The 26,246-nt window shown below is 49.6% G+C and overlaps 1 protein-coding gene across 44 annotated transcripts in view; it reads right to left on the bottom strand.

Annotated features, from left to right (window-relative positions):
* Positions 1-26,246, bottom strand: part of LPIN1 (lipin 1) — a 373,872-nt gene that overhangs the window by 302,527 nt on the left and 45,099 nt on the right. For 11 of the 44 annotated variants that reach the window (XR_014083714.1, XR_014083716.1, XR_014083715.1 and 8 more), the window contains exon 1: positions 24,799-25,101. The exons of 18 other annotated variants lie outside the window; for them this stretch is intronic. Coding sequence is in view for 5 of the 26 variants with exons in the window: in XM_081596563.1 (XP_081452689.1) it covers positions 24,799-24,879 (81 nt within the window). In the remaining 21 variants the exon portion in view is untranslated. Of the gene's footprint in view, positions 1-13,093; positions 13,253-14,679; positions 14,793-15,072; positions 15,236-24,798; positions 25,102-26,246 lie in introns of those variants that run through there. 15 more of the 44 variants (XR_014083722.1, XR_014083723.1, XM_081596578.1 and 12 more) reach the window with 5 other exon arrangements.

Below are 26,246 nucleotides of genomic sequence, written 5' to 3'. Positions count from 1 at the left end.
GCCCTCCTTGAGGACAGGGAGGGGCCTGCTCATCTTGGGGCGCCCAGCCGCTCACATAGCACCGGGCCCATCCCAGGGACCCAGGAAATGTTGTGGCCACACATGACCACGTTTGAATTACTTCCCAGACTGCCGTTGACTCCTTTCTTCAGCATTTGCTGGGAGCCTTATCTCTTCCATTTGTCCGTTAAGCTAAGTACCTCTGAAATGACCTGATTGAATTAAATCTATATGGTGATTGTCTTCCAACAAGTGAAACTGCTTCATTGGTTGGGGACACTTTTGTGTTGGTTCAGTGGAAATAGAGGAGATACCATCCAAGCTGCCTGAGTCCTACTCTTAGAACACTGAAACAGACACACGGCTCGGAGTGAAGGACCAGGGCGCAGGGGACGCCAGTATCCTTCTGGTACCCATCGAGGCAGGAGAGGATGGGAGCAGTGGCAGGTAGGAGGGTATGGAGCTGCGCCAGAGAGGGGGGCTCCACTTACCAGGGCCCAGCCAACCTCGGGGCAGTCATGGCCACACGGGTGGGCACGATATCCTAGTGCTTTCCTGAGGAATGAGGAGGCAGGTCATCACACAAAGAGAAATGAGGAAACATCCGAGAAGCAAATGAAAGAGAACTACTGAAAACAAATCCCTCCCTACACTTGCGTTCCAGCAAAGGCTAACCTGAGGACCATCTTGGAAAGGATGTCCAGAGTGAAACAGAATTTCAGGCTCTCTGAGAAAACAAGTTCTGCAGCATGTATGAGGTTAATTTTCTGTCCGACAGACCAGTCTCCCTGAGACTGAACCTAGTTTTTCCGAGAGGCTCTGCAGGGAGCTGCAAAGTGTAGCCGGGAAGTGCAACCTTCTTATCTGACACAACAACCAGGAACTCCAAGGGCAATAAGTGGAGGTGAGAAGACAAAATGATGCTTGTTGAGAAAGACTTAAATGGACTTGGAAAACCATGACAGGTGCCTGCTGTCTTTGGGGAGCAAGTGAAGTAAAAGTCATTCAGTCGTGTCTGACTCTTCGCGACCCCATGGACTGTACAGTCCATGGAATTCTCCAGGCCAGAACACTGGAGTAGGTAGCCTTTCCCTTCTCCAGGGGATCTTCCCAGCCCAGGGATCAAACCCAGGTCTCCCGCACTGTAGGCGGATGCTTTACCAGCTGAGCCACAAGGGAAGCTTTGGGGAGCAAGGAACACTCCAAAGCCATCAGCACCCATCCCATCCAGTAGATGCTGTAAACAAACCCCTAGCAAACCACTAACAGCTAACGTCACTTCTTCCCGAAACCCAAGCAAAAGGCCACACAAGCTTCCACTCAACATCTATGCAGCACTTCACAACATACGGAACTCCTTTGCCTAGGTGGGCTCATCTGATGAAGATCTAAGCATACTCAGAACTAACATCATTACCCCATTTCCAATGAGGAATTGGGGCACCGGATTTGTGTGGCATTCTGGGTAGCTCAACGGGTAAGCCACAGTGAGGATGGGGGCCCAGGTGGAACCCCTAGTCTTTCCTATCCTGCTGAGCACAGCACTGCCTCCCCATCCCCCTAGACAGAACTGGTATAAATGGGTGACACGGCCAACGTGCATGCTCAGTCGTGTCTGACTCTTTGCCACCCTTTGGAGACGATAGCCCACCAGGTTCTTCTGTCCATGGGATTTTTCAGGCAAGAATACTGGAGTGGGCTGCCATTTCCTCCTCCAGGGAATCTTCCCGACCTAGAGATCGAACCCGCGTCTCCTGTGTTGGCAGGCGGATTCTTCACCCACTAAGCTACCAGGGAAGCCCAATAAATGGGTGAGGCCCAGTTACAGAAAAATCAGTTTTGCTTTAGCAAAACAGATGGCAATCGTCTAGTTCTAAAAGCCAGATAATAACATTCAGCACATGTTCACAGGGCATCCCAGTACTATCCAGGTGACCAGAGGTTGTAAAGAAAGGTGGAATTACAGACAGGCCATTCCAGAGCCAGGATGGAAAGCCCAATCTGTGAGACCAAGCTTCTAGGAGAACTGACTCATTCGTGGGGGTGGGGGGGAGTGAGCTCACCATCAGTGGGGGCATGCAAAGAATCTAAACCATGATCTGATGAAGAGGCTGTAAAGGGAATTCAAGAATGGGGCTCTGAGTTCATGATTCTATGACTTGGTCATAACAACTTCATGAAATCAAGTTTTTATCTCCAGCAAGAAACCAGGAGTTTAGAGTTGCTTTTTATTCTTTTAGGGATTGCCTGGAGGGTGAGGAGAGCGGTCACACAAGGGAGAGGGATTTGTTTTGGAATTATTTTGTCCTATCACAAAAAATTCCAGACGTGCACACACCAAGGTGCACATATCACCTCAAAGTAGCTTAGCAGGTATGGGTATGGGAGGAAGAGTGCTAAAATTCAAAAATTAGAAGAAATTAAGAAGACAGGAATTGTCCTCTCCCAGCAACACAAAACTAACAAAGACAATGCCCCAAACTATATTCACTGCAAACACAGTTTAGATAACAGGCTCATTATGCATTTCTTGCCAGCAAACAGGCCACAGAAGATAAGGATTAGTCCAAAAAAACCATAAACTGCACAAAATTAGGGGTGTCAACAACAACAACAACAAAAATGTTGCCTTCCATTTCAGTAAACAAATAACACTGCCTGCCACTCTGGTGAACAATGAATGTTGTCCCCAGTCAAGCCATCATCCACTGCAGCCACCCAGCGGAGCACCCTGAGAAGAACTCAGGACAGAGAAAAACAGGATACCCCCATGGGCAATTAAGATGCACATCAAGGGAAACACTTCAAGGAGCCAGATTCCTGCACCTTCCTGTACACAGACGAGCACTGAAATCATTAACTTAAGAAGGAACATACCTCAACATAATAAAAGCTATATATGACAAACCCACAGCAAACATTATCCTCAATGGTGAAAAATTGAAAGCATTTCCCGTAAAGTCAGGAACAAGACAACGGTGCCCACTCTCACCACTACTACTCAACATAGTTTTGGAAGTTTTGGCCACAGCAATCAGAGCAGAAAAAGAAATAAAAGGAATCCAGATTGGGAAAGAAGAAGTAAAACTGACTGTTTGCAGATGACATGATCTTCTACATAGAAAACCCTAAAGACTCCACCAGAAAATTACTAGAGCTAATCAATGAATATAGTAAAGTTGCAGGATATAAAATTAACACACAGAAATCCCTTGTATTCCTATACACTAACAATGAGAAAACAGAAAGACAAATTAAGGAAACAATTCCATTCACCATCACAACGAAAAGAATAAAATACTTAGGAATATATCTACCTAAAGAAACAAAAGACCTATATACAGAAAATTATAAAACACTGGTGAAAGAAATCAAAGAGGACACAAATAGATGGAGAAATATACCATATTCATGGATCGGAAGAATCAATATAGTGAAAATGAGTGGCAATGGCACCCCACTCCAGTACTCTTGCCTGGAAAATCCCATGGACAGAGGAGCCTGGTAGGCTACAGTCCTTGGAGTCGCTAAGAGTCGGACACGACTGAGCAACTTCACTTTCACTTTTCCCTTTCATGCACTGGAGAAGGAAATGGCAACCCACTCCAGTGTTCTTGCCTGGAGAATCCCAGGGACAGCGGAGCCTAATGGGCTGCCGTCTATGGGGTTGCACAGAGTCGGACACGACTGAAGTGACTTGGCAGCAGCAGCAGCAGAGTATACTATCCAAAGCAATCTTCATATTCAATGCAATCCCTATCAAGCTACCAACAGTATTTTTCAGAGAACTAGAACAAATAATTTCACAATTTGTATGCAAATACAAAAAACCTCGAATAGCCAAAGCAATCTTGAGAAAGAAGAATGGAACTGGAGGAATCAAACTGCCTGACTTCAGTATCTACTACAAAGCCACAATCATCAAGACACTATGGTACTGGCACAAAGACAGAAATATAGATCAATGGAACAAAATAGAAAGTCCAGAGATAAATCCACGCACCTATGGACACCTTATTTTTGACAAAGGAGGCAAGAACATACAGTGGAGAAAAGACAATCTCTTTAACATGTGGTGCTGGGAAAACTGGTCAACCACTTGTAAAAGAATGAAACTAGAACACTTCCTAACACCATACACAAAAATAAACTCAAAATGGATTACAGATCTAAATGTTAAGACCAGAAACTATAAAACTCCTAGAGGAAAACATAGGCAAAACACTCTCTGACATAAACCACAGCAGGATCCTCTATGACCCACCTCCCAGAATATTGGAAATAAAAGCAAAAATAAACAAATGGGACCTAATTAAAATTAAAAGCTTCTGCACAACAAAGGAAACTATAAGCAAGGTGAAAAGACAGCCTTCAGAATGGGAGAAAATAATAGCAAACGAAGCAACAGACAAAGAATTAATCTCAAAAATACACAAGCAACTCCTGAAGCTCGATTTCAGAAAAATAAATGACCCAATCAAAGCATGGGTCAAAGAACTAAACAGACATTTCTCCAAAGAAGACATACAGATGGCTAACAAAGACATGAAAAGATGCTCAACATCACTCATTATTAGAGAAATGCAAATCAAAACCACAATGAGGTACCATTTCACGCCAGTCAGAATGGCTGCTAGCCAAAAGTCTACAAGCAATAAATGCTGGAGAGGGTGTGGAGAAAAGGGAACCCTCTTACACTGTTGGTGGGAATGCAAACTAGTATAGCCATTATGAAGAACAGTGTGGAGATTCCTTAAAAAACTGGAAATAGATCTGCCATATGACCCAGCAATCCCACTGCTGGGCATACACACCGAGGAAACCAGAATTGAAAGAGACATGTGTACCCCAATGTTCATCACAGCACTGTTTATAATAGCCAGGACACGGAAGCAACCTAGATGTCCATCAGCAGACGAATGGATAAGGAAGCTGTGGTACATATACACAATGGAATATTACTCAGCCATTAAATACATTCGAATCAGTTCTAATGAAGTGGATGAAACTGGAGCCTATTATACAGAGTGAAGTAAGCCAGAAAGAAAAACACTAATACAGTATACTAACGCATGTATATGGAATTTAGAAAGATGGTAATGATAACCCTATATGCGAGACAGCAAGAGACACAGATGCATAGAACAGTCTTGTGGACTCTATGGGAGAGGGCGAGGGTGGGATGATATGGGAGAATGGTATTAAAGCATGTAAATTATCATATGTGAAACAAATCGCCAGTCCAGGTTTGATGCATGATACAGGGTGCTCGGGGCTGGTGCACCGGGATGACCCAGAGGGATGGAATGGGAGGGAGGTGGGAGGGGGGTTCTGGAAGGGGAACACATGTATACCCATGGCGGATTCATGTTAATGTATGGCAAAATCAATACAATATTGTAAAGTAAAAAATAAAAATTAAAAAAAAAAGAAATCATTAACTTGACATGGCTCTTTTTTGTGTGATTAGCAGTGATCTTTCATATTCAATTACATTTTTTTCCCAGTAAAAACTTCATATATATCCTGGCTCCTCCCTCTCCTCTCTGCAACACCCAGGCTATAGTCCTCAGGTGAAAGTGAAAGTGACTCTTTCCGACCCCATGGATTATGCAGTCCATGGAATTCTCCAGGCCAGAATACTGGAGTGGGTAGCTTTTCCCTTCTCAGGGGATCTTCCCAACCCAGGGATCGCAGGTCTCCTGCATTGCAGGCAGATTCTTTACCAGCTGAGCCACAAGGGAAGCCCAAGAATACTGGAGTGGGTAGCCAATCCTTTCTCCAGCAGATCTTCCCAACCCAGGAACCAAATCGGGGTCTCCTGCATTGCAGGGGGATTCTTCACCAACTAAGCTATCAGGGAAGCCCTCAGTAAGGTCACCAAATAAAACATAACTCTCAGGTTTTAGGTTGTGCGTGTATTTTTTTTTTAGTGGACAGGGGTCAGGAGGCCCGGACGTGACTACTTCCTCCAGCATTCAGGAGCTCTGCGCTGGGGGCCAGGTCTCCCCCAGCCTCTCTGATGAGACTCACCAGCTGTCATCAAGAGCGCTGAACAAGATGATAACTTTGAAAAGGTCTTTGCCCTTGCAAAGCACAGGCCGAAAAGTGAGTGGTTACTGTCATTTCTTTCTTGAGCAAGTGGCTAGGCTCTAGGTGTGTTATTTTCACAGGCATCCACACCCCCCCCTCGCCTACCCCTACCCTCAGGGCTGCTTAGAAGGTAAATCCAAAACCTGCCCCCACAGTCCTCAAGGCCTAAAAGGTCAAACGTCCTCCTTTCATCAGTCTGTGACTGGAGACATCTTTGGCACACTTGTCCCCAGAATGAGTCATCACTTCCAGGTGCCAGCCTGCGGCAATCCCCCGCCCATGTGTGCAGAGACAAACGTGCACTCTGTCACCTCCCCCCCCCCCGCCCCATCCCCCCCAACCCCGACAGCAGGTGCGGAATCTGGGCAGGTCCTGATTGGAAAACCCACCCAACATCCCCCGGGCGAGGCCTTCGGCTTTGTGTTCCTGTTATCAACAGCAGGACTGCAGCCCCAGACACTCAACCAGCTACTGCTCCGCTGGGGGCCAAGGTTCCAGCCTGCCAGCTACTCTAGTTACAGAAGTGCATCTGAGAGATTTCTCCACATCCTCTGAGTTCACGGCACGAGGCAACGACAGAACAGCGGCAAACCACTGTGATACAAACCTTCAAACCCGCTGCCCATTTTCACACACCACTACGACTGGCACACCGTCCAGATGGTTATAGTAACAAAGAGTTTAAATCGTTTGCTTTGTTATCAGAACGATGCAAGGGATATGATTTTCCCATTTTGCAGAGAAGGAAACTGTTACAGTTTATGTAACTTGGGCTGGGTGAGGGGTGGACACACCATCCAAACTCACACTGAACCTCTATCCAGCACTGGGACGATGCTGTCAAGTTCCCCAAGACTTTGATGGTCTGACCTATATACGGGGCAGCACGCAGACCTTAAGTTATATACACGGGAGGGTGTAACGCATAGCAGTGTGAAAACTATTCACTTCTCCAATGGGGAAGCCAAACTCAGCCATGATGGTACATTTTAAGAGCTTGATTTCCTGGTTTGGAAACTGGTCTGCTTGGGCCAGAGGTCCGTCTGTGCTTGCTGGTGGGTCGAGCAGCAGCAGACCAGTCTCGTCCTCTCACCTCTCCAGGTGGCACACCCGGGTAAGCGGAAGATGCCCAGGGGCGGGTGCACAGGCTGGGCAGAGCCCTGCCACCGGCTGACAATCAGGGCTATGCCCCTTGCAGATCCGGACAGGGTCTAATCACTTTTGAGCTAACAAAGAAAACGGGCAAATAATTTACAAGTAAAAGAAAAAAAAAATCTAAATTGAATATCCATGGATAAAATCTTCTCCTCCTCTTTATGCAGATCTACACCTCAAATTGTTTCTGAGGGCTGGTGAGCAACTGGCCAATACCTTCCAGCCCACGCCCACTCCCCTCTCACCCAGTCACACAAACACTCACCTATGCCCAGCACCGGGCTTGGCACTGCCCTAGACTTAATTCCTGTCCTGAGACACTGAAAGTCTTGTACCTTAACTGGCTCGGTTATTGAACAACTAACTGAACATGTCCTTTATAACCTTTCTGAATAGTGAAGAATTTGCTCTGGGAGAGTGAGCCTCAGTCACTGGGAGTATGTAAGCCACTTGGCTTTTTGCTCGTTAGGACCGTTCATCCTCAAGGACGCAACAGAACCTGCCTCCTGGGAGTTCTCCCCATAGCTCCCTGAAGCCCCGGGATGTCTTCTTCCTCTGAGGACAGCCCCTTGCACCCTAACACCGGAGCCGGGCCTTGGAGGGATGGGGGGGGCCTCCACCTACGACCCCTGGCTGATCTTCTCTGAGCATATTCAACTGTGTCCCCACGTCTGGGGTCCAAATCCGAGGTCTGCCCAGCTTTGAGCAACAAAATAGATGGGTGCTGCTTCGGGACTGGCCAGGACCACATCCACCTGAGAGGTTGTGGGATAAACGCTGGCTTTCATACAAAGCATGAAAAAAAAAAAAGACAATTCCTAAGAAATTCCAAAAGGATATAATGACTAATATGACTTATGTGAAAATGAAATTGGTATATAAATAGCACATCTTCCTCTTGATATTTCTATTAATGGCAAAGAGGAAGTCTTCTTCTCAGAGCCCCTGTGCATTGATAGTTATCAGCTGGCAAGGGTTAAATTACTCATAGATGACAAAAAAGGAAGTATGACTTGGGTGCAGTGATGCAGGAGAAACAATGCCAGACTGGAAGTCCAGGTGCCGGGGTTTCATCCCCATCCCTGCCCCCTACCCTGCCTCAGTGACAGCACAGGGGTTGGGGCGGGGGGGCTTAGTCCCTCCCCTCCCAGCCAGCCTGGACCAAGTGAGTCCATCAGCAGATGCTCCGTGTGTTAGTCCAACCATCGTGAATGGGCCCCTAAGAGAAACTTCTTACAGAGAAAGCGTGTGCTCAGTCATGTCCGACTCTGCAACCCCATAGACTGTAGCCCGCCAGGCTCCTCTACCCATGGAATTTTCCAGACAAGAATACTGGCCTGGATTACCATTTCCTACCCCAGGGGATCTTCCCGACCCAGTGATCAAACTCACATCTCCTGCATTGGCAGGTGGATTTTCTTAACACTGAGCCATCAGGGAAGCCTGAAACTTGCTACACAAGGGAGCAAACTCCTGGGTCCATCAGTGCCTGTGGGGATTCAGGGACTTTACTGACAGGCCAGTGTTTTTCAGGAGACACTCTTGTCCAATAGTAGAAAAATTCACCAGAAAAGCTTGCGAAGCCTTGAAGAGCTTGCAGGTCAGACTAAGACTTCCTGACAAATGATGAAGCAGCAAATCCAGCCAGCCCTGGCATCCCGGCACCAAAGCCTGTTCTGCATTAAGCAGTCCTGCCCATCGCAGTTGGGCTGCAGGCCATCCTGCAGGATGCGGGGTACCACAGGAGGCGTGAGGAGTACCTGCAGGATGCAGGGTACCACAGGAGGCGTCTGGGATGCAAGGAGCTGTCACCCTGTAGAAATGCGTCAGGAAAGCGGACACCCACAGCAACTCCAGACATACAGGAAAGAGTGAGAGAGAGAAGGCGCGGGAGGTTTCCTCTCCTCCTTCAAGGGCCCCACCCAGCAAGAGAGCCCCACACTCCGGGCACAGAGCCGATGCACAACGCACCAGTTACCCCAGTCTCGTATGGTTCCCAAGGGCAGGGCTGCCAACACTTTGTGTCACAATGAGGTAATGGAGGTCTCATGACTTCTCACCTCACTGCTACATCAGAAACATCAGCATTTCATCAAAAACTGGCAGAATCCTTCTCCAAGATTCGCAAAACTGTCAAGAACATGGCTTTGGTGGAACTTGTGCCCAAATTCAACACCCCAGCCACAGCTCTCGTAACCCCACTGCTTTACTAATTTCATTCACCTGTAGAATATGAAGACTAATTTAAGAGGGCCTCAGACCAACCCAACAGAATAATGAGCAAAAAAGAGTTGACAGAGAAAGACGTCCATAGGGTCAATGAGGCACGAGAAGATATTGAATTATATTCGTAATTTAAGATATGCAAATCAAAGATGGCCTTTCAGATGATCCAAAATCAAAGCATTTTGTAAAACCTGAGGGCTGGTGAGAATGGGGAAAAAATAAATGCTCACCACTCCCTGCCGGTGGGGTAATAAACGGGGTAAGCACTGTGGCAACAGCTGTTGTCTTTTTTGCACACACCAGCAAACCCCAGCAATTCTGCTACAAGATCCATGTACAAAACAGTAATTACGGCACTGATTATAATGAGGAAAATTAGGAACAAATATCTACAGGACTTTGGTTAAGTAAATTAGGGACCACTCAAACCATATAATTGAGTATTATTAGGGTGTGAAAAGATAAAACAAAGAGACAGAGAGGTAGTTCCCCAAATACTATTAATAACATGAAAAGATGTACATACTGTGTGAAAAAGGTACAAATATATTTATAATATGAAATCACTTTAAAGAATTACATTTACACATATTCCAATATGCACAAAAATGATGGTCTGTACCATCAAGGTTCACAGGCTCACCCCTGGGGATGAAGAGGAGGCCTTCACTTTCCATCACAAATACTTCCACAGTGTTCATTTCTGGGTTTTTATTACATAGGCATGTACTGCTTTAGCATTAATTTTTAATGACCTCAGAGACCTGGGGGGAAGATGGCAAACTCTGGCCTGCTGGGTATCAAGGTCCCCCCAATCCTTGAAACTGCTGAGACAGGAGGGGATGATGGAGGGGCAGACGCCTGCTTTGGTCAGAGAGGTCAGATGGCCTAACTATCTCAAGCACTGGGATTTTGCAATGCTCAGATCTTATAATCCCATGTGATGAATGTTCTCAGGTCCCTGCCAAGCAGCACAAAAGGCCTGAGAAGGGGAGTGGGGGAGGTGGGGCTGAACTACCCGGTGGCCGACGTGCTGGGAAAAACAGGCTCCGGTTTAGACCCTGATGCCCTGGAGGAGGAAATGGCAAACCACTCCAGTATTCTTGCTTGGAGAATCCTCTGGGCAGGGGAGCCCTGAGGACTACAGTCCATGGGATCACAAAGAGCTGGACACGACTGAAGTGACTTAGCACACAAAGCACAAAGCACCCTCAGCTCTTAACCACTAACTTGTGAATGGAACACAGGACCGTGTAGCTTCTCTTCATACACCCACAAGGGCCCTCTGTCTAGACCTGTGTCTTGGCCAAAAAGAAAGCTCCGCTGTGGGACTTCTGTCCAACCCCTGTCCCCTCCCCTCAGCAACTCATGGAGAAGTGAAGTGAAGTGAAGTGAAGTCACTCAGTCATGTCTGACTCTTTGTGACTCCACGGACTATAGCTTACCAGGCTCCTCGGTCCATGGGATTTTCCAGGCAAGAGTACTGGAGTGGGTTGCCATTTCCTCCTCCAGGGGATCTTCCCAACCCAGGGATCGAACCCGGATCTCCCGCATTGTAGGCAGACGCTTTACTGTCTGAGCTACCGGGAGAGGGGGTGGCTAAATAGCACCTGGATGCTCCCAAGTGCTGCCTACAGCTCAGGGATAAGAGTTCGCGGCCTGGAGGGAGACACCGGCCTTCACTGCTAAGCTGTGACCATTAGCAACTGACCAGTCTTTCAGCCACTCAGTCTCGTATCTGTAAGACAGACGATCCTAATAGCGCCCGTCCCCTGGGATGGGTATGACGTGGTACATGAGAAGTTCTTTTCCAAATGCACAGCCAAACCAAAGCCAGGTGCTACCCTGTGGTCACAAAGGGTCCAAAGGCTGGACCAAAAACTAAGACTGCAGCCTGACAGCACTTCGCCTACGTCAACTATTTAAATCATATCCTCCCAAAAAGTCAAGGGCAAAGAATTCTACTGGTTAAAATTAATACAGAAATACCAGAAAGGTATGGTTAGATTTCAATAGGCTGGGCACACATTTCCATTTTGTCCAAAAAGTCTGAGTCAAAGGGAACCCTAAGATTGGGCCACAATCTGGGCCAACGCAAAGTTCACCAGCAGGTTAAGTGCCCGGTTATATCCCAGGACCCTTGCTGCTTCTATCTGTTGTCAACCAGAGGCCTAGTGAGACCAGGAAGAGGAGGATTTCACCAAAAAGAGAGAAGACATGTATCCAAGGAGATGCTGGACCTTTAGGAACAAGGTACACGGTGTAAACCCACTCGATCTGTCCCCGGAGCTGGGCCAGCAGTGTCTGTGGGCGCCCTTAGGAGCAAACAGGCCGTGGATCCGGAGTCAGGATTCTGCTCCAACAACTGGTAGCGTTTTTCTGGAAAGCACAGCATTCAGCACCAGGGGAAAAGTCTTACAGGAATTTCAAACCTGCTCAGTGGGTTGAGGGATTGGTTGCAATCACCAGAACAACATCCTCTCCAAACTGAGCCCTGGGCATTCACTCCCACCCTCCCTCCAGCTGGACCATCCCGGGCCACCCACCCCAGCCAGACTGCCAGGGGCCAGTACCTGACACATGCAGGCCCCTCCCCACATACCATGCACTGGGTCTCACACACCCTTCTTCCCTCCATCAGAGCTCACAAACACACACACACACACACAAACACATGTCAAGCTAAAACAAGTTTCACAGAACAATATCTAACCTTAGTATGCCTGGGTCCAATAGTTTCTTTTCCATTCTTATCTCATTTTTTTAAAAAATGCCCATGGACCCACTAAACTGGTTTTAGGGCCAGTGGGTCGCAAGCTGCTCTGTGAAAAAATCACTGTGTCCAGAGCCAGGGCTCTCTGCAGGCAGAAACTCTAGCTGCTTCTCACTTCTTGTTTGTTAAGTCAAAGGTGGGGAGAAGGGGGGAGGCATGGGAAGAAGAAGCAGCAGGGGAGCACAGGGAAGTTGGGGGGACACACGAAGGAGGGGGGCAGGTCATGGGCTCCCTGACAGCCCCCTCCCACCGTCAAGAGGCTGTCCCACTCCCGCCTGCCGCGTCCCCCAAGCTGGACCTGCGGCCAGGAACCCAAGCAGGTGTGGCACCCCAGCTCTCTCTCTACATCCATTGCTCACAGCTTGGAAAGCTCCCATTTCACAGACAGCCACTGAATAGGCAGCTGGAGTCACCTATACACTGAGAGCGTGTCAAATCACTGGAGGGCTTGTTCAGGCTTTGCTCAGCTTCTCTTCCCAAATCCCATTCCAAGTCCCAGTGAGCTTATCCTATAAACCTGGCCAGCGTTCAGTGACACGTAACAAGTGGGACTTCGCCCACTCCCCGGGCATCCTCCCCAACGCTGACCCTGCATCCCAGCCTTGCGTGTTCCTTGTTACCTCGACAGTTCTGCATTCTCACGCCCCGGTCACGCTGAGGAAGTTGAAGTGCCCGCAGTTCAAACCACTAGCCTCAGGGTCACAAATGGACCACCGTCATCTAGGTCTTTCTCAAAATGCTCCAAAAGCCACCCCTGCCAACAGGCCTTCCCTGGAATGAGCCGCCTGCAGCCTCAGCTAGCCCCAACGGCACCCGCTCGCTAATCAATCCATCGCATTTAGGTACCTTTTAGACCTTGAACCCAGAAGAGTGAGGATCCAAGAGAGGCTGACTCACGGGGAACAGGGGGTCCCACAGCAGTGATTCATAGCTTAGATCGAAGTGTCAGGCAGGACTGTCTCAACTCTACAAATAGCCCTCCTCACTGGCACCTTGCGTCCGTCCCTTAAAATAACAATGACCATGGTGACCGCTCTGTCCCAGGAGCTCTTATCCATCTCAGGGAACTTTTACAATAACTTGCAAATGGGTGTGATCCTCTCTTTATCTCACAGTGGAAGAAACCAACACTCGGAGAATTTGTCTTTGGCCCAAGTTACAGGCCTGTAAGTGACTAAAACTACAAAGCCAAGTTCTTTGCACCAGCCTGTGTGCCCCATTGGCCTCAGGCCCTTCTTTTGAAATATCACCCTCCATCTCCTGCCCCCTCCCTGAACATAGCTGACTGGGTGGAGGGTAGGCTTGCTTCCTTCCTTCTGGGCTGGCCACCCCAACCCCTTCCAGGGCAAGACTCCTCCTCGGCCTTTCCAAGGTCCCCTCAAGACCCAAGATCCCCCCACTTGCAACAAGACTCAGCTGGCGTTTATTTCTTGATTACTATCTGTTCCTCACTTGCTTACTTTAATTCATAAGACCCAAATTATTGAACAGGGAATGAACAGTAACTTTCACAACCACCCCCCCCCATTACCTGCCCCCTCCCATGAAAACACTGTGTGTAAGCTCATCTTTCCAAAACACTCCTGTTATCCTGGGGAAACTACTAGGTTCTAAAAACTCTGAATCAATACTGCCAGTTGTTTTAGTCAAGTTCCTGTTTGGCAGTCAAAACCTGGGTTGACATCTGCTTTCTTCAGCAACTACCCTCCACACAAACTACCCTTCAGTTATCTACACACATTGTGGTTCCAAGGCACTTATGAGTTATTTCCAAAACACTACTTTTCATCCTACATTTTCCCGGGGCTTCCCCCAAAATAACATTATTCCGCAGGGGCATTTGATGGGAGGCCTAGCACCCCTCCAGCTGCAGGAAAGGTGCACAGAAGCCGGCAGAGAAGAGACCAGGCTGTAATAGGAGAACTCGGATTCCAAACCCGGCTTGGCTGTGTGACCTTGGGCACGGTAAGTCAAGCTCCCTGAGCCTCAGTTTCCTCAACAGCAAAGCAGAAAATCTTAACATTCCCCCTCCCCGAACAGCTTCATAAATGTCCCCGACGCTAAGCAAGGGCTGCTCGCTGCCCAGGTAAAACCCACCCGTCCCTCCCTGGATGGAGCTGGGTGGTCCCGCCGACCGGGGGTGGAGGAGGGCCCCCCTCGAGTTCGCCACGCCGATCAAGGTCAGGTCAGCCCTGCAGGAGAAGGCCCGAGGGATGCTCACGAGGCCGCCGGGCCCCTGGGCCTGTTCTCCGCCTCCCTCCCCGAATCTCTTGCTCCGAATCTCTTGCCCTGGAAGGACCGCAGGGAGCCGAGTGGGCCGGCATCTCCCCGCCCGCGCCCGCTACGGCCTGGCAGCGTCCCCCCTACCCCGCCCTGCGGGCCGCGCCCCGCCCCGCCTGGCCCGGCTCCCCTCAGAGGCTGAGGCCCCCTACCTCGACTGCCGCTGGGCTGGGACCGCAGCTCCGCAGGGGGCTCGACACCGGAGATCGGTGGCGCGGCGGCGGCTACAAACCCTGCAGAGTCGCGCGCGTGGCTGCCTTTGTATGCAAACACCCAGCCCCGCCGCGCTCTCCCTGTCTGGCTGCCCCCGCCCCGGGGGCGGGGCCAGATGGAGGGGCGGGGCCGGCGGGATGGTGCGAGAGTTCTTTCGACCCCGCCTCCGGGGCGGAGCCAGCGGGGAGGGGCGGGGCCAGAGGGGTGGTGCGAGGGCCCTTTCGAGGAACGAGCCAGCCACTCGGCAGCTTTCAGAGCCCGCCCGGCCCCGAGCGGCGGATCCTCCCTCGCAGGAAGTCCCCGGGCCGGCCCGCCCCTCCTCCCTCGCCGACCTTTAGTGCTGTTTACTGAGATGCAGAAGGAAGAGGGAAGAATCCTGCTTGGAAGGAAGCAGGAGTGTCCGTTCTGGGCACTCTTAAGATTTGAGGTTTTTCCCAGCCATCCCAGACGTGTCGAGAAGGGTTTCTGGTGCTCGTTGGCGAAGTCCCGCCGGCTCTAGGTAGATGTAGGGGGGTCGTCTGCTATCTTTCCCTGCTCTCCCTATTACTGTCACAACTAAACAAGGCCTGACTTTTGCAGGGAGAATTTTTTTCCTCCAACAAACAATAAGAAAACACTAAACCACACATTTCAGTACAAGCGGAGTTGGATTCCCCGGAGCGCTTGCCCGGCTGATGTTGACGATCGGGAGTCCCCCGCCCCCGGAGGGCCCCTGCCCTGTGGTCTGCAATCACCCAGCTGTGACTCAGCCCGGAGAGCTGGGGTGATCCCCTGAGCCAATCCCGTGACCTGCCGCTTTCTGCCCAGCTCGGGTGAGGAGAAGGAAACCGCGGGGATGAGTAGACTCGCTCCAGGCTCTGGAGGAGGAAGAAGGGAGGAGTGATGCCCGGGCCAAGTGACGAAAGCCTCCTGGAGGCTAAGAAGACTCAGTTTCACTATCTGAAAAATGGGAGGCAGATGCTCAACACACAGGTCCATTTTGAGGATGGAAATAGCCATCATGTGAAATACTCCAAGGCCTTTCACTAACTTGACAGGGAAAGTGGCTCAGTCGTGTCCAACTCTTTGCAACCCGGTGGACTATACAGTCCATGGAATTCTCCAGGCCAGAATACTGGAGTGGGTAGCCTTTCCCTTCTCCAGGGGATCTTCCCAATCCAGGGATCGAACCCAGGTCTCCCGCATTGGCAGGCAGATTCTTTACCGGATGAGCCAATTCTAGAACCTTATACATGAAGGCTTCCCAGGTGGCGCTAGTGGTAAAGAACCCACCTGCCAATGCAGGAGACTCAGTTTCCTCCCCTGGAGGAGGAAACAGCTACCCACTCCAGTATTCTTGCCTGGAAAATCCCCATGGACAGAGGAGCCTGTAGGGCTACAGTCCATGGGGTAGCACAGAGCTGGATACGACTGAAGTGACTTCGCACGCACACATACGTGAAAGAGTGGCGAATCCCAGAAGGATTTGTTCAGTGCTTAGCCCAGCTGTGATACAGGGAGTGGCCAGCTTGCCCAGTCCCAAGATTGGGCAGGCTACTGACCTTCCTCCTGGGAGGGACAGCCTAGAGAAGCCTGATGCTGTGTAAGGCTAAACAATTATGACTCCTCCATTGTCAGAACTTCTCTCTGCATATAAAAGCCCCGAGAATGAAACAAGCTGCCTGGTTCTAGCTGGAAACCTCCCTCCTCCTATCCACGGACAATAGCAACCCGGAGAATTCTTAAGATTTTCAGATTAACTACCTACACAATGAAAGGGCTCTGCAAGTGGGAGGGAGGTGACAGGAGGGGTGAAGGCACACCCCTCTTCACTAGAGTCTCGTGAAACAATCCAAGTAGGTGTGCAATTGACTGATCTCCTGACAGTCACATCAGCCGGTGAGCTCTGTAAATGCCTGAGGCAGAGAGAAAGAGAATGGATTATTTCCACTGGAGGGCTGCACGTTATCTCTGGCACCTGACCTGGGCTCCTAGGAAGGGAGGGAATCTCGGATGTTCGGCCAGTGCTGGGCTAGAGGCCTCATGACTTCAAGGCTCCCTTGCTTGAGGCCTCAAGAATCAGATGGGAACCAGGGACCACCTGGTGCAGCTTTGTTCCCCGCACCCCTTGGAGGGCAGGGTACAGAACAGCCTGGAATCTACCAGAGATGGAGTGGGTCCCCCAGATGCCCATGGGCAGGCTTACCCCAGCAAGTTCCTTAGAGGAAGAGGCAGGAATGAGGGGTGCTGGGTTCAACTGGAGAAGGAGGAGGAGGAAGAAGGGTACACCAGGGGTTGGGAAGGAAATGCTTGGAACCAAAGCACACAGGGCACACCCTCAAATTAGGGTGAGGGTCACAGAAGAGGGCCAAGGCATCCCTGAAGGCAAAAAAAAAATCACAGGGAGACAAGGGGGAGTGGCTGGCAGTTGGCCTAATTCACCCTAACAGATACATTAGTTAGACAGCATCGTGGGCCCTCCCCTTGGGCCATGCTGGGAAGAGTCCAGGATTCGTGGGTCCTGGCACATGGTACAGCTGGGAAGCAAGGAAAGCCCCTGGTTCAGGGCAGAGAGAGATACTGCTCCCCTGAGGGGTCTGCACTGTCGCCCCCCACCCTCTCGACCGGTGGGCCCACACTGCCACCACATATCCCCCAACCATCTTCCCCTGGCCCTGCCTTCATCCCCGCACTCCTGCACTGAGTGCCCGCCCCTGGCCAGACCCCATGGGAGGCTCCAATGGGGACCAGGCCAGTCATGGCATCTGTTGGGGACAGTAAGGTAAGTCAGTGGCACAAATACACATAAAAACTGTTACCCTAATGAGTGCCACCATGACCTGCCCGGTTGTACATGGCTATGGGATTTGACCTGCTCATCTCTGGAGGAGTTGGCCCACTCTAGTCCCGGTGTGGAGGAGCAGACCATGAAAGGAGGCCAGCCTGTGCAAAGCGGGCTGGGCCGTTCAGGGACTGAAGGAAGACTCACTCACACATACACACACACACAATGATGGGGCGAGCACATCGAGTCCCCTGACTGCCCTGGCAGCGGCTCCCAGCCTGTGTCCCAGGGTTGGAAGGGGCTGGGACAGCTTTTCTCCCCTGGCCAAATGGGGAAGACTCCTGATGAGCCAGGCGAGGACAAGAAAGGTGGTTTTGCTAGAAAACTATATTGTTCTCTCTTCCTGGTCCACTACCAGGCCCGCAGGACCCAGGCCTCTAGGAAGCAGCCCCCACCCCTGGGAAGGCAGATCTTTTGGTGTACACTTCACATACACCAACTGTCTAAGCTTCACTTCATAGCCTTCATCCTGCCCCATCTTTTCCCCAGCCTTGTAGTGAACAGGTTAGTGTTCCAGACCCAGGATTAGAATTCTATTTGGTCCGTCATGAGTACTTGCCAATCACCATAGACAAGAGCACAGCAGACCAGGATTCTGCTGGATTATGGAGAAGATGGGAGGAGAAGGGAAGAGGAGAGATGAGGTAGCAGGAATGAAGCCACTTAGGGAACTTGGGACCACGACTGGTCACAGGTATTTGAATCATTGATTGGCAAGGCCATATTCGTGTGTGTGTGTGCATGCTCAGTCATGTCCAACTATTTGCCATCCCATGGATTGTAGCCTTCCAGGTTCCTCTGTCCATGGGGTTTTCTAGGCAAGCATACTGGAGTGGGTTGCCATTTCCTCCTCCAGGGAATCTTCCCGACCCAGGGATCAAACCTGTGTCTCCTGCATCCCCTATATTGTAGGTGGATTCTTTACCTGCTGAGCCATGGGGGAAGCCCATATATGTGTACACTAGATGAATCTACCCAAGAAGAAAATACATTTGGAATTCAACTGAGAAATGCATCTGCTATGGACTAAATGTTTACACGCGTGCTAAGTCGCTTTGGTTGTGTCTGACTCTTTGCAACCCTGTGGACTGGAGCCCTCCAGGCTCCTCTGTCCATAGGATTCTCCAGGCGAGAATACTGGAGTAGATTGCCATGCCCTCCTCCAGGGGATCTTCCCAACCCAGGGATTGAACCCACATCTCTTAAGTCTCCTGCATTGGTAGGCAGGTTCTTTACCACTAGCATCACCTGGAAAGCCCTGGACTAAATGTTTATATGCCCCTAAATTTATGTGTTGAAGCTGTAACTCCCATATTGATGGCAATTGGCATGCAGAGGTAATTAGGTTTAGAGATGAGGTAATGAAGGTGGAGCCTCACCAGAAACCTGGACCCCAAAGCTAAGCATAGTGATCCATCCTCTGACCTCAGCTAGGGAAGCTGGCTCCAGAATAAAATCAGATTCCTACAAGAAGATGCTACGCAACCTGTTACAGCGCTGTGGGCTCAGGGCCAACCACAGGGTCACTGCTCAGCTGCTAGAGTTTTCAGCTGATAGACCTTTGCAACCAGTTAAGATAAAATCTATGATGCTAACTCATATAAGCCTTTGTCAGCTCTAAACAATTAGGAAAGCAGAAGAGGACTGGATTTCCCAACAACTTATAATATGTGTTAACATGCAGCAATTATGTGCTGCTTGTCAATAGCCATTCACATTGGCATCTGCTTGTTGTCTGGAGCCTAACCACAACATCTTAATTGTTGACTTAGAACCTGGGCTTGGTTGAGGAAAGTCACTCTATACTCTGAGGACTCCAAGTCTTTGCTGGTGGCTCACTGGTAAAGATGGAAAAGGCAATGGCACCCCACTCCGGTACTCTTGCCTGGAAAATCCCATGGACGGAGGAGCCAGGTAGGCTGCAGTCCATGGGGTCGCTAAGGATCGGATATGACTGAGTGATTTCACTTTCATGCATTGGAGAAGGAAATGGCAACCCACTCCAGTGTTCTTGGCTGGAGAATCCCAGGGACGGGGGAGCCTGGTAGGCTGCTGTCTATGGAGTCGCACAGAGTCGGACACGACTGAAGCAACTTAGCAGCAGCAGCAGCAGCAGCAGCAGCAGCAGTGGTAAAGAATCTGCCAGCGATTGCGGGAGACTCAGATTCTATCCCTGAGTGGCAAAGATCCCCTGGATAAGGAAACGGCAATCTACTCCAGTATTCTTGCTTGGGAAATCCCATGGACAGAGGAGACTGGCGGGCTACAGTCCATGGGGTCCCAAAAGAGTCAGACACGACTTAGTAACTAAGCAACAACAACAAAGCAGTGTTTACCATGAAAACTTGTCACATAGTAGAATCACCTGGAGAATTGTTAAAACTCTCTATGCCCAGACAAGCATTGACATCAATTAACCACAATCTCTGGGGGCAGGACACAGGCATCAGTATATCACAGAACTCCCCATGAAGTTCCATTGTACAGTCACATGTGAAAACCAGTTTTCTAAGAGTCCACTTCCCTTCATCCTGTACCCTGGCCAGCTGCCCTCTCTCTCAAAGCACACCCTCTCCTCTACCAGTGTCCTGTTCCAAGGGTCGACATAAAATTTATATTTCTTCTAAATGTCCATATAAACCAACTCAAAGTTGAGTTAGTGTGTGTGTGTAGCATGATACACTGAAAGGAGCCAGGGATTCCAGAAGTGGGCCTTGAACTGTGGCAGATTTCTGTCTCTCACTCTCTTTCCGCTTCCTTAACTCTGCCCCTTGCCTTCTCCCAATTGCTTCCTCCCAGAATCCCTCCCTCATCAGTCTGGCCACACATGGCTCCCCAAGTAGCTCTTTCCTTCCCATGACCACCTACCTCGGTTCCCCTAACTCCAAAATGTCAACAGAGAAACCTTATTGATTCAGCTCATCTTCTCAATCTACCGTCCAAAGTCTTAGGTGACCAACATCCTAGGAATGACCACCCTTGCTGGTCTGTCCCTGTAGAGAGCCTCCCAGTGCTGCTCACGCCCCCTTTCCCAGCACCTAGTGTACCCCAGACACAGAGCTCCACATTGCAGAAGACAGCGCCGTGATCAGACACGGAGCCTTCCTTCGAGGCCTCCTCAAGTCTGTCAGATATCCAACACCTGAAGTCAGGAAGCACTGAGGGAGGAGGAACAGAGAAGACAAGATCAAGCCTGACGGGAGACCCCAGGGCGAGGGGCTCCACGCTGCACTCTGATCCCTGCCTTACCTCTTGCTAATTATGTGACCTGGGGAAGGGATGTTTGACCTCTCTGACCCTCAGTTTCCTTTTCTACTGACTTGGGGTGAAACATCTGTTTCACAGGGCTGTTGGACTTATCTCAAGTGTTTAGTGCATCGTACTGTATCAGTGCAATGTCTGACACAACATACATAGTTCACTCTGGTGAGTTTTATGTTAGTAAAGATAATTGCTATTATTGTTATTTATTATGAGCACTTGATAAAGAATTCAGTTATCAGGTTTGGGCCTTCAGGATGGGGAAGGCTCCTAACACAGGGAGAGTGGGAGGGAGGAGGCATTTCAGGCTGAAGACGAGCAGGTGGAAAGACCCCCGGGAAGGCAACGGGGAGTGGGGAGCTCAGTGCCTCAAATGGAGGGGGGTCACCTCCCCAGTTTGGATGCAAGAATGAATTCATACCTTTCTTCACTATTCCGCAGTGTCCAGTACATGCTGGGCCCACAGTTGGTCTCAGAAGATGTGTGAAATGAATGATTGACTAGCTGAACTGGTAGTCCAGGAAGGGGATTAACCACTCTGGAGAGTTAAAGTCAATTTCCTGAATTAAGGCACATGCTCCTTTGTGCTAGGAGAGTTAAATTCAGTGTTCGCTTAGCCCAAAGCAGAACCTTAATGTCACACCTGAGTGTAACAACACGCACCTACAAGGAGCATCCGTATCCACCCCTTGGCATCCATGGGCACTCTGCCTCACTCACCTCTGGCCTCTCTTTCTGTCCTCGCCCCTTCCGTCTTGTGGAAGGAAGTACAGAGGTGTGGCTCCTTGGCTCCTCTTCAGTGACAGTCAACACAAATCAAGGAAAAGATTCCATCTTCCCCAATGCAATAAGGGGAAGATCCTGCCTGCTCCTCCCCACCTTTTCTTAGAGCTTTTACTATGCAACCCTACTTATATATTCTTTCTCTGCCCCTCTGAGATGCAAGTAAATCTTTTTTTAAAGATCTAGATAAGCCTCTGGGCACCTGTAGGACTCAAATGTTCGAAGAACCTGGCAGCCACCTCTTGGAAATGAGAACAGGAAGTTTGTACCCCTGTCTCCCAGCCTCTCTGGGAGGGCAGGCGCCTAACTCTGACAGGTGTCATGCCTCAATCCACGGTGCAAAACTAGCTCTTGTCATAAAGGTACTAGAGGTTTCATTATTCATTTGGATAAAGGCAATAAGCTAACACAGATGGCCACTCCATTACCAGGTAAGCTGTGTGTGACAAACAGTCCTGTCAAGTCCTCTTACTGAGGACTACTGTCATTTAACTTGAGAACATGTAACCAGCCTGATGAGACAAAGGAGTGAAATCCTTCATGTCCCTGTAGTCTCTAGTGGCTGGCCTGGTCTAATGCTTATTCAGTAATCACACTCTTTCTCGTCTCTCTTTGTAGAGAGGTTCTCTGGGCTCAGAGGAGATTTGTTCTTCATGGTGTGTCTCAGCAGCAGCCTGGCTGCCCTCAGGATGTGGGCCTTCCCTGCCCCAGGTTCCCTGAGCCAAGGCTGGGAAGCTTGCAAGTGTGACATGACTAAGTTAACTCATGAGAGAAACTGGTCACAGGTCAAGCCGTGTCACTGTCGTCTCGCCCTCAATCTGCGAGTTGTCTCTCAAAACATGCTGGTTAGGAGTCCGAAGGATCCAAGCATCCATAAAAAAAATCTAGGCATTCAATGTGGAAACAGTCATATCTTCACTACCTTCTAAATCCAATGCAGCAGAGTGTTCTTTGATTGTGAATGTCGGCAACAAAACACAACAGGATCCACAGTACCTGTAACTGACACCATCACCACCAACAACAAATCACAAATATTTTCATGTCACATCAAAGTTGTTGCCGATATTGAGAAACATCCTGGACACTCATTACTATTTAAAAATTGTGGTTGCTATTCTATCTGCAGCTCAGAGACAGGAGGACCAAGGCAACTTGACCCCGAAGAACCAAGGACAGGAGGTCGCTTCCTCTGGAACTTAGTCAAAAGCAACAGAGAAGGTCTCCCTCCGCCACCTCACACTGCCGAGCTCTCAGGAACAACAGGAGGGTCACAAGAACACCAGGGAGAGGAAACCTAAGAGGAAAAGGGACTCTCTCTGAGGTCCAGTGCAAAGGGAAGATCTAAAGCTAAGAGGCAGGGAGGTAAACCCACCGGCACCCTGAAACACAAGGTGTGCCCACAGGAACGTGAAGGGTTCGATGCACTGAAGGCAACCATAGCAGCAAAGAACTTCAAACTCAGCCCAGCTTCTACCCAGGCTAACTCACACCCCCATGCTAAGGGCCTGCCATGAGGAAAAGTGGGTCCATTTCCGGAGATAAGGACAATTTGTATGTTTCTATAGTTCTACTGAGATGTCCAGCTTTCAAGAAAAAATTAGGAGGCAAAGGAAGAGGCAAGATAACACCCTTGCCTCCTGCCCTCAATCTTTCCCAGACCCTGATGTTAACCATTAAAAAACATAGAATAATTACCTCAGTTCTTCTTGATTAATGAAATATCTAAGTCAATGTGAAAGTAAGTAAGTTAGAATTATGGTTAGAGTGAGAATTTGCCTCCCACAAAAAGAAAAATGGTGCCTCACGTGGAACCTCAAATGGCACTTTATACTGAAGGCCCTGGAGAACCTGTAAACAGCTTATAAGCAAGGAAGGAAATGTTATGAAACTTCCATTTTATGGAAGTGAATCTGGCCAGGTGGGCCGGCAGTGCAGGATGGCGGTGGGCCAGGTGGCAGGAGAAAACGGAAGTAGCCGGCTTCTGCCACAGCCTAGATATCCGGTTCTGGGTCAAGTGATGATCAGGCACCAGTTGCCATGGAAAACGGATGAAGGGACAATACGTTTCCAAATGCCTCAGCTTTTGAGTTCAGGGACCCATGTGGCTCCAGTGATAACACTGCCGATCTTCCCAGGCTCCTGGAGGGGCATGGGCAGTGCCTCTGCAGGCCGTGAAGTCTTGACCCCAAGCTGTGAAATGTGAACTCTTGGAACTTCCCTGAAGCTGAAGGTAGAAAACCTTCTTTTGTTCTTGGAGGTAGAAAATGGATTTTTTTCATTTGCTTTCCCAATCATGAAAGAAGGGCAAGAGACCCAGGGAGAAACAGTCCTTCAGGAACTGTGCTGAGCTGTGCTCACCTGTCCCCCACCCCAGGCTGGGGCCCTTGTGTGGGCATCTGTCTACACAAGCTGGCTTTGTGGGGAGATGCCTGGCTACCACAATGTCCCAACTCAGAAACATAACAAGACCAAGAAAATACTATCTTAAAATCCCAGTGAAACTGCACATCCCATAAATATTTGTGTGCTGATGGTGGTTCACGACTAGTTTGTCATGAGGGTCTCAAGTCACCTCTGCTCTGTGGCCTACAGGAAGGGGAGGAGCAGGGAGCCCCGAGGGGTTGGAGGGCAAAGGCAAGGGTCACCTACTTTACAGGGTTGCCATGGCCTCAGCTTGGGTCCCGGTTTGGGAATCGAAGTTCCTGTCCCTATTGTCTCGTCCTTCTAACAAGAATTAGACTCTGGAGGTTTCTGTTTGGTGCCAACTTGCAGAACTCCCGGAAAATACACTCAATATCACAGGCCCGCACGTACTTCTAAATGGCATTTCCTTTGCACTTCCCCACGTTCATGAGACAAAAATATTGGAAAACTGTTTGCATAAATTCAAATTTTACAAACACGCGCCATGGTTTACCCTTCTTCAAGGAACTCTACCAGTAGGCAATAACAACACAGAGCAGATGAGGAGTCCTGGGTTTAACAGCCCAGAGCAAACCACAGAAGGTCACGGAAAGGACAGTTGCGACCCCAAGAGTCTTGTAACAGAGCTCTCATGCCCCCACACCTCAGCACTGGGTCCACTCTCCAGTGGGTTCTGTGCCTGAGAAGGCAGCGTGGGGAACGGCTGGACGGGTCGCCTGAGGACTAGCACCTGGTCACGTCCACCCTCTCTCCTGCCTTTTACCTTCGCTGCCAGCAGAAAGCTTCGTCTTCTCCTCTTGGAGGGCATGTCGTCAGGACCCTGTTCCATTTCCGTTAGCTTCATAGGGAGGTCCTTGCTCTTGGGAACACTGGCCTCCGGGTCAATTTTCCTCTTTCTCCCAGGTTTCTGGTTCCCAGTAGGCCAGGCCACTGCTTACCGGCTGTTGTTAGGACAGGCATGGCGGCCGCCCCACCCCTGTCTCGCCCCTCTCTCTCTTTCCTCCCGATCTTGCCCCTCAGCCCCCCTCCTTCCCTCCCATGTTCTCTCCTTGCCCATCGTCCTTTCACCTGCGCCCTCTGCAAAGACCCCAGGGAAAGCTCATTGTTGGTTGGCAGGATTGTGACAGCCCCGCTGGGGTTATGATGTCAGATAAGACAGATAGGGCTCAGTAAGCCAACTGATTGGAGCTGGTCAGAGGCCGGCGCTGGTCCAGAACAGACCTGATAGACACTAGGGATGATCGAAAGCTTGGAGCAGGACATGACCAAATTCTCCCATGACATCGGATGTTGCCTGGCTGAATTCTAAGTTCACAGAAAACTAACTAGAAGGAACTTTCAATTCATTTTTAATGCACTCCAACAAAGTGAGAAAAACACATTAAGGAAGGAATTATCTTACCCATTTCCTATATAGCACAAAAATTTGGTGTTATTTATAAAGTATACCAGGCTTCCCAGGTGGCGCTAGTGGTAAAGAACCCACCTGCCAATGCAGGAAACATAAGAGACACAGGTTTGATCCCTGGATTGGGAAGATCCCCTGAAAGAGGGCAGGCAACCCACTTCAGTAATTTTTAGCTGGAGAATCCCACGGACGGGGGAGCCTGGCAGGCTACGGTACCTAGGGTCGCAAAGAGGCAGACACGACTGAAGCGATTTAGCATGCATACGTAAAGTATGCTAGTAAGAGATTTCTGTCATAGACCTTGTTGCAGAAAAGCATCAGTTCCAAAAAGTTTAGGCTATATAGTAACCCTTTGAAATGCCTAAGTGATAGACAAAAATGATGAGTGATTATAGGATACAAGTGTTTACCTATTATCCAATAAACTAAAAACTAGTTTTTAAATGGTGATAAACTAGAAAGTTATTGTACAGTTAGAATAGAATCCTTTAAAATATGACAACACTGCTAGATGAGCATTTGAAGTCTTTGCTCAGGTGTGACCCTGTGAACCCAAGCTTTCAGCTGAATATCAAGGACCAACCACCTTGTGCCCCTGTCAGCGCAGTCTTTGCATTGATACCTAGGATTACAGTGGGGTGGTTTTCTCATAAGCAGTTTCCTTAGGCATGATCAGAATGTGGTGGTTTAGTCGCTAAGTCATGTCTGACTCTTGCGACCCCATGGACTATAGCCCTTCGGGTTCCTCTGTCCATGGGATTCTCCAGGCAAGAACACTGGAGTGGGTTGTCATTTCCTTCTCC

The sequence above is a fragment of the Giraffa tippelskirchi genome, chromosome 4, assembly GCF_054371585.1.
Source record: "Giraffa tippelskirchi isolate mGirTip1 chromosome 4, T2T-mGirTip1v1.2.pri, whole genome shotgun sequence".
Taxonomy (NCBI): domain Eukaryota; kingdom Metazoa; phylum Chordata; class Mammalia; order Artiodactyla; family Giraffidae; genus Giraffa; species Giraffa tippelskirchi.
The sequence above is the reverse complement of the archived record's forward strand: the minus strand, read 5'-3'. Positions and strand labels throughout refer to the sequence as shown.